The sequence below is a fragment of the Lagenorhynchus albirostris genome, chromosome 15 (assembly GCF_949774975.1).
Source record: "Lagenorhynchus albirostris chromosome 15, mLagAlb1.1, whole genome shotgun sequence".
In the NCBI taxonomy this organism is placed as follows: Eukaryota; Metazoa; Chordata; class Mammalia; order Artiodactyla; family Delphinidae; genus Lagenorhynchus; species Lagenorhynchus albirostris.
The window spans coordinates 47822342-47830454 of NC_083109.1; the positions used below are offsets into that span (position 1 = coordinate 47822342).

Consider the following 8113-nt stretch of genomic DNA (forward strand, 5'->3'; position numbering starts at 1 on the left):
GACACGGGTTCGTGCCCCGGTCCGGGAAGATCCCACATGCCGCAGAGCGGCTGAGCCCGTGAGCCATGGCTGCTGAGCCTGCACGTCCAGAGCCTGTGCTCCGCAACGGGAGAGGCCACAGTGGTGAGAGGCCCGCGTACCGCAAAAAAAAAAAAAAAAAAAAAAATGCTCTGCACACAAGCTCCTGACACTCCAGAGGTGGCCCCCAAGCGGGCCGTGTGATCTGCCTGCAGCAGATCTTCATATGATGGCAGCATCTTGTGGGTCTAGAGTAGAATAGTTATGATCAATACCGAGAGCTATGCATGAACGGCAGGAGGGGTCTGCAAGGGTGGTCCCACCAGCATTACCTGGGGATGCGCATCTCCCCAGTCCAGACCTACAGAGTTGAAACTCTGAGGGGGGGTCCAGCAATGTGGGCTTCCAGGCAATCTGATGCATGTTCTGGCTTAAACACAAATAGCCCAGAACATCGTTCAAGCCCTTTGACTCTCCTGGAATTAAATCCGTCAGAAGTCACACTACGCCGAGAGTGCAACTTCTCGATGGCCTCACTCCATCCACACAGCTCTGGAACCCACCCTCTTAGAACGCTGCCACCCGCGTTAAGGTCTCCTCGAAGAACCAAGCTACCGACTGGAATGCAGACCTGCACAGTGGTGGTTACCACTTCTTTCCCAAAGCACCAGACTCAAAACAAAACAAAAGTCCCAGGAACTCAATCACTGGAGCATTTAAATCCAACCGTCAAAACCACCCATTTCTCTACCCGGGGCTTTCACCCTAGCATATTATGACATAAATGAACCTAAGAAAAGAAAAAGACAAAGATTTTAGGTGATACACTCCAACACTCTTTACTGCTCTAGAACCCTCGCTCCAAATTTACACATCAGCAGAAAAATTCATTAAACTTGAATAGGAAGAATTGGAGAAAAAATATGGAATACTTTTTGTTTTAATCTTCAGCTGAAGCATGATTTCCGCTCAACATTATAATCGGAGGGAAGTGCTGGTCATTTCCTTGGTATTTTTGCAGGCTCAGTACTTAGCCCAGTCTTTGAAAACCCTCTCCAGCTTCTGGCCAAGCAGAACTTTGCCGCTCACTTTGAACTTGCCAGCAAGGAAAGCCTTCTGAGGGTTCATTTTGCCGAAAACCAGCTCCATAAAGACAGGCTCCGGGATTGTGAAGACAGTGTCTGCCGGGAGCCTGGCGGGTCCTGGATACATGTTCCCAGAGCCATTCTTCAGATCAATGGTCCACTTCAGAATGGTCTTCCCATCCTTGGTGATGTCCAGCTGAAAGATGGCATTGACTTTCTTTACCAGTTGGGCCCCCACTTCTTTGATGTGATGACTGATGTCCTCAAACACAGGGAAGCTCTGGAACTCTGACAGCACTACAGGGTGTGGCACAGTGAGTTCCTGAGCTGGACCCAATTCCTTGAGCTGGCTTGCCGGAGGCCCATCCCCTGCTCTGATCTTGAGTTGACGGTCGATTCTCTTCCACATCTTACTGTGCTGGTCCTCTTGACCTTGCCAACTGGTTTGTGAGCAGCTGTAGCCAGATTAATATCCACAAGTTCATATTGTGACATAAAAGGAGCGGCCAAGTGGGGAATGAGACTGGTTTGTGTGCCGCAGTCTTATTGGCCAAACAGATGCTAAAATGTGACATGGGGTGAGGGCTCAGACAGGTCATTGTGAGGCAGATCCATACCACCCCCCAAACCACAAGGTCCCACAAGCCCAGCCCAGAGAGGTCTGGACCCCATGTTGGGAATAAGAGAAACTGGCCCTAGAAGGTTCTTTGGTGACATGAGCTCTGTCTTTTCAACACTTTTTTTTAATTTAATAAATTTATTTTATTTATTTATTTATTTATTTATTATTTATTTTTGGCTTCATTGGGTCTTCGTTGCTGCCCACGGGCTTCTACTCTTTGTTGCAGTGCGTGGGCTTCTCACTTCGGTGGCTTCTCTTGTTGCGGAGCATGGGCTCTAAGCGCACAGGCTTCAGTAGTTGTGGCACGCGAGCTCAGCAGTTGTGGCTCGCAGGCTCAGTAGTTGTGGTGCACGGGCTTAGTCGCTCTGTGGCATGTGGAATCTTCCTGGACCAGGGCTCAAACCCGTGTCCCCTGCATTGGCAGGCGGATTCATAACCACTGCACCACCAGGGAAGTCCTCACCTCTGTCTTTTCTCTCAACTGAGAGAGCAGTTATTCTGATTCCTTCAAAAGTAGATGATCCTTAAGGCACGCTTCGCCTACCCAGGGGTGGAGTGGGAAATGCTGTTAGAACAAAACAGCTGTTTGGAGGAGGAATCAGCACCAGGGCCTGCATCAGGAAGCTTCCAGAAGCACAGTGAAAAGGAAAAAAAAACAAACAAATATCCCTAAGATCAGCAGAAGAAGCTGCTGGTCTCACATGATGACCGCACACACTAACAGCCCTCACTGAGCTGGCACTGTTCTAAGCACTGTACATGTGTTAACACACCTAATCCTCCTTATAATCCTCTGAGGTGGGTACTAAGTTTAATCCTCCTTTTACAGATGAGGAAATGGAGGCAAGGAGAAATGAAGTGACTTTCCAAAGTCACACAACTAGTCAGTAGGGCACCCAGGTTTAAACAGAAGTAGAATGACTGCAGAACCCACTTTTTGTCTGCCTGATGTTTTCTAACGATTAGGTTGAGGAACGTGGGCAGGAATACCACAGAAGTGATCTTGTGCCTTCTCAGTGCATCATGTAAGGGGGTACATGGTGCCAATGTGTCCCACCTCTGGTGATGCTGATGACGCTGACCTTGATCCCTTGGTTAAGGTGGTGTCCACTGGGTCTCTCTCTGCAGAGTTACTGCTTCTCCCTTTGTAATGAATAAGTATTTTGCAGGAAGATACTTTGAGACTTTGCACATATCCTGTTTCATATCATACTCCAGCCTACTTCTGCTTGCATCCATCTGTGGCCCATCAGTGTGATGTGTGCTAAGTGGTCATTTTCTATGCCCATCACTCCCTTTATTTTTTTTTAATGTATATTTTTGGCTGCATTGGGTCTTCGTGGCTGCACGCGGGCTTTCTCTAGTTGCAGCAAGCAGGGGCTACTCTTTGTTGAGGTGCGCGGGCTTCTCACTGCGGTGGCTTCTCTTGCTGTGCAGCACGGCCTCTAGGCACGTGGGCTTCAGTAGTTGTGGCAAGTGGGCTCAGTAGTTGTGGCTCGCGGGCTCTAGAGCGGCAGGCTCGGTAGTTTTGGTGCACGGGCTTAGTTGCTCCGCGGCATGAGGGATCTTCCCGGCCCAGGGATCGAACCCGTGTCCCCTGCATTGGCAGGTGGATTCTTAACCACTGCACCACGAGGGAAGTGCTGTTAGGGTTTTTAAAACTCAAACTGGTTCTCTCCGCTGCCCTCTCTCCCTCGCAAGCCTCACTCTGCCTGGCAGAAGGGGTGCTCCCTCTGTCAGTACACATAAACAAACAAAGACTCCACTTTAATGCTTAGCTTTGTGACCTGTAACAAAGAGAATATTTAACGTTGCAGGTGTCAAAACAGACTAGCTTGAGTTGATAACCTAGACAATAATAACTCATTTTTCCCAGAGGGTACAGAGTGAGAGGCTGTCAGAATCAAATAGTCAGTAGAAACTAGAAGTTTAGACCAAAGAGATTCTGTAAATAAGAAAGTTGAACACAAGCATTGAGACCAGCACCGCCCAAAAGAATTTTCTGAGATAATGAAAATGTTCAGGGTCTGGGTTGTTCAAAGCGGTAGCTGTTGAGACTCACATATGGCTAGTACGACTGAGGAGCTGAGTTAAGTTTACTTAGCTCTAATTAATTTAAATTTAGGTAGTCACATGCGATGACCCATCAGCATCCTGGGAAGCAACCCCAGCATCATCCTAACCATTGTAAAGAAGTTACATGGTCATCTAGGGGATGCTGCTCCATCTTTAACCACTGAATTACACCAAACTCATATGAAAATCCCTTCCCAAAACCCCCAATAACTCACTTGAGACTGTTACCTATATGGAACAGAGACCAGCTCCCACCGGGGGGATCTGGTTCAGGTGGGCACCCCATTTTTGGACAAGGCTAAAGGCCTAAAGACGCACATACGTACTTAAAATGGTCCAGTAACATTTATCTTTAAATAGGACACAAGCATGCCTAAGTGGGTGATTATTGGGTAACTTCTGAGTGAAAGTGTATAAGGTATGACTGCCTGTAAAGCCAACACATGTAACTCCTTCCAACACCCCATTCAGCTGTCCCTGATGGATAAAAGGTGTCTTCGTTATCAACTGCTGTGATAACGCTGCAGAACTACCCCCAAACTCAATGGCTTAAAACGATAAGCATTTATTGAGCTCATGATTTAATGGACCAGCAATTTAGGATGGGCTCAGAGCTGTAGAGAAAGCATCAACTTTCTCTGAGACTACCTAAATAATCGTGAACAGAATGTTGGTGGAAATATGGGCGGTAAAGGCCGTTCTAATGAGGTCTCAGACAGAAATGAGGAACACATTACTGGAAACCAGAGGAAGGACCATCCTTGTTATAAAATGGCAAAGAACTTGGCTGAACTGTGGCCATGTTCTAGTGTTCTATGGAAGGTAGAACTTGCCAGTAATGAAATTGGATATTTAGCTGACGTGATCTCTAAGCACAGTGCGGAAGGTGAGGCTTGGCTCCTCCTGACTGACTGTAGCAAAATGTGAGAAGGCAGGAACGACTTCAAGACAGAATTGATAAGCAAAAAGGAAGCAGAGCTTAAAGATTTGGCTAAGAAAAGCAAGGGAAGGGTGATCCTAAAGGCAATTCAGAGACCAAGGCTGCCTCCTTGGTTTCAAAAAGGGGGTGAATGCCTTGTTTTCAACAGGCCAGATGGCATCTGCCCAAAGTAGTGGGGGTGGGATCGTCTAGCACAGCCCTGGGGGTGAGATCCCTGCCTCTGAGAGCTATGGAGACAGCACCTCTGCCCCAGCGGATGTGGGACTATTACCCAGTCAACCTGAAGGGCAGAGCATGGAGCCAAAGAGAGCATTGTACTCCAGACTTAAGATCCCATAGTTTGCCTTGCCAGGTTTGGGATTTGCTTGGGACCCATACCCCCTTCCTTCTTCCCCCTATTTCTCATTTTTGCAATGAAAGTGTCTATCCTGTGCCAGTTCCATTGTTGTTATGTGTTTGGAAACACATAACTTGTTTGGCTTGACAGGTTCACAGCTGGTGAGGGATTCTGCCTCAGGATGAACCATATCTTAAGCATCACTCATATCTGATTTAGATGATATTTAGATATAATTTCGACTTTAGACTTTAGAGTTGATGCTGGAACAAGTTAAGATTTGGAGGGGTCGGGGAATGGAATGAATGTATTTTACATGCAAAAAGAACATGAATTTCGGGGGATCAGGGGCAGAATGTTATGGGTTAAATGTTTGTACAACCCCCAAATTCACATGCTAAAACCCTAACCTCACCATGTGATGGTCCTAGGAAGTGGGAGGATTGGATGAGGTCATGAGGGTGGGGCCCTCATGAGTGTGATTAGTGCCCTGAGTCACAGGAGACCTTGCTTCCCCTCTCTGCTCTCTAACATGAGGATACAATGAGACGTCCACAGCCTGCAACATGTAATGGGGCTCTCCCAAGAGGCTGGCACCTGATCTGGGACTTCCAGCCTCCAGAACTGTGAGAAGTAAATTTCTGTTGTTTATAAGCTATCCAGTCCATGGTATTTTTATTATAGCAGCCCAAGCTAAGACAGGTGTAGACAGAGGAAAGGGCAAAGATCAATAATGATATTAATAAACTACACCCACAGGAAGACAGTGTCAAGCCCTGGAAGCCTTTCTTTCTGGAAAAAAAGTCACTGAACTACACCAAACTCATGCACAAATATATTTTTAAAGTCCCAGTAACTTAGACTTTTAAATATATAGAACAGAGATCACCCCTTTCTTACACTCCCAAAAGGCATCACTGGCCAATGTAAGGGCTTCTTATTTTAAGACACAGCTAAAGGCCCAAAGACAGGCAAATACTTAAAATAAAACAGTTATACTTATCTTTCCATATGCCATATGTATGTCCAAGTGGTAACTTTTTTTTTAATTAGATAAAATGTGTAAGTTTTGCCTGCCCATAAATTAATAAAACTGATTTGAACAAACAAAAACACAAAGTTTCTACGAAAAGCAGTGCACTTTTCCAATGATGTTGACATTCAGAACATTTTTCAGAATACCTCTTTTATAAACACTGTCAGAAACAAAAGGCGTGTTCTTTTACTGTCCTACACCATCTAGAATGCTTTCAGCTACAAGCACCAAAAACAGCCACAACTCAACGGGCTTCAACAGTAAAGGGAATTATCTCCCATTAAAGAAGTCCTAAGGCAGGGCTAGAGGGACGGACCACCAGGCAGGCTCAGGACCGGGGTTTCCCAGGACACAGGACCTTCAGTGCTAAATCCGGCAAGTCCCAGGCAAGCGGGAGGCGTTGGCTACTCCAGGGTTGGTTCCTTGAGCAGCTCAATGAGTCTTCAAGGACCCAGGGTCCTTCCTTCCATCATCCTGCTGCACGTTCTTCTAAGGCCAGTGACCCTTGTGGCGGCAACACTTTGGGGCTACATTCAGTAGAACAACAAAGAGAGCCATTTTCTCCTACACTTCTCTCTTTACCTGAAGGGCATATTCTCCCCAAGTCCTTTGGCGACTTTGCCCCCATCTCACTGGCTAGGACGGTGTTCCTTACACTTAGCAGGATCAGCTTAGGTCTGTGGCTAGAAAATGTCACCTGCCAGATCAGTAAACCAAGGATGTCGTGGCCATCAAGCCCTCAGCCACTACAGCCGACTCTGACGGTGCACCCTGAAGGGATTCAGGATGGAGAAAAGCAGGATAACCACCCTAGAGAGCTGAGGTGCATATCAAAGGAATGATCTCAGGATCTGCCCATACAAAGGAAAGCAACTAAATTCCTTAACTTGAGGTGTCAGGTTTTCTTTAATGAACAGTAACCTTTTGATGTTCCACTACCTGGTTTTATTGGGGTTTTTTGTTGTTGTTGCAAAACTCCTATATATGCTGGCTGCTCCCTCACCTCTTCAGAACAGTCCCCAGAGCCATCTGAGAGGCTATCTTCCAGGCTTAAGTCCTCAGTTTTGTCCACCAGATAAAACATAATCCTCGCTTTTAGGTTGTGCATTTTTTTTCAGTGGACAGGTTCACCAAGTCACCTTTGAGGCAGGACTCAATCAGCTTTCCCTAACCTCCTGGCTGCGTGGAGCAGCGTGGAACCCAATCGGCGTGTTGGGAAGGAAAAGGGAGAACCAAGAGTGAACACTGCGCATCCTCTGAGGAGGGTGTCTCCACTCAGGAGACCACCGAAGGGCAGGCGTAAGAATGGCACAGATCACGGACCTGTTAGAGGGATGTGACCTTCTCCACGTTGGGTAGGGAGCTGGCTACACTGGGGCCAAGTCTGAGGGCAGCGCGGCGGCAGCCCGTCCCAGACACTGGGGAAGTGGTCAGCGGCAGAGGAAGCCCTTGCCCACCAGGCAAGCCAGCCGAACCCGGGATGCTCCCTCGAGCTCAACGGCACCCGACCCGCGCCCACCTTTTTCCAGTAGAAAGACACACATGTTGCATCACTTTTGCCTCCCAAGGCTCCCACGAGGTCAGTGCCCACGCTAACCCCAGAAGTCTGCAGGGAGGGGAATTCTGGGAAATGTAGTTCCAGCTGCGCTAATTTGTCCAAGAGCAAAGCCGGAACCGTGCAGTGTGCTTTGATTTTTAGAAACAGCCTAGTTAAAATCTCAAGCTAAGTCTAAGGGATAAAGTGGTCCAATAAGCTGAGCACTGGCATTTAGTTATTGTGGAGGAAATGCCGCTTTATTCTTATTTTCTTTCCTGTTTCCCCACTCACTGTTATGGATTGTGGTCACCCCACCAGAGCAGAGGAAAGTAAAAAGACAACTCCCACTAATGCACAGCTTGGACTGGATGTGAGACCTGTGAAGGATAAACTGCTGACGACCCCCTGGAAAAAAGTCAGATGCAATTAATCGTAAGAGCTGGGTCAGCCCCTAAGTTTTCC

At 47.3% G+C, this 8113-nt stretch overlaps 1 protein-coding gene across 1 annotated transcript; it reads right to left on the bottom strand.

Annotated features, from left to right (window-relative positions):
* Positions 1–1041: 1041 nt before the first annotated feature.
* Positions 1042–1512, bottom strand: SCP2D1 (SCP2 sterol binding domain containing 1). Its single transcript, XM_060122253.1, has one exon. It carries the CDS (start codon positions 1510–1512, stop codon positions 1042–1044), a length of 471 nt encoding a protein of 156 aa, XP_059978236.1.
* Positions 1513–8113: the final 6601 nt, after the last annotated feature.

Excerpts from the sequence above, each read along its gene's own strand:
- SCP2D1 (XM_060122253.1), bottom strand. The coding sequence starts at position 1,512 with ATGTGGAAGAGAATCGACCGTCAACTCAAGATCAGAGCAGGGGATGGG.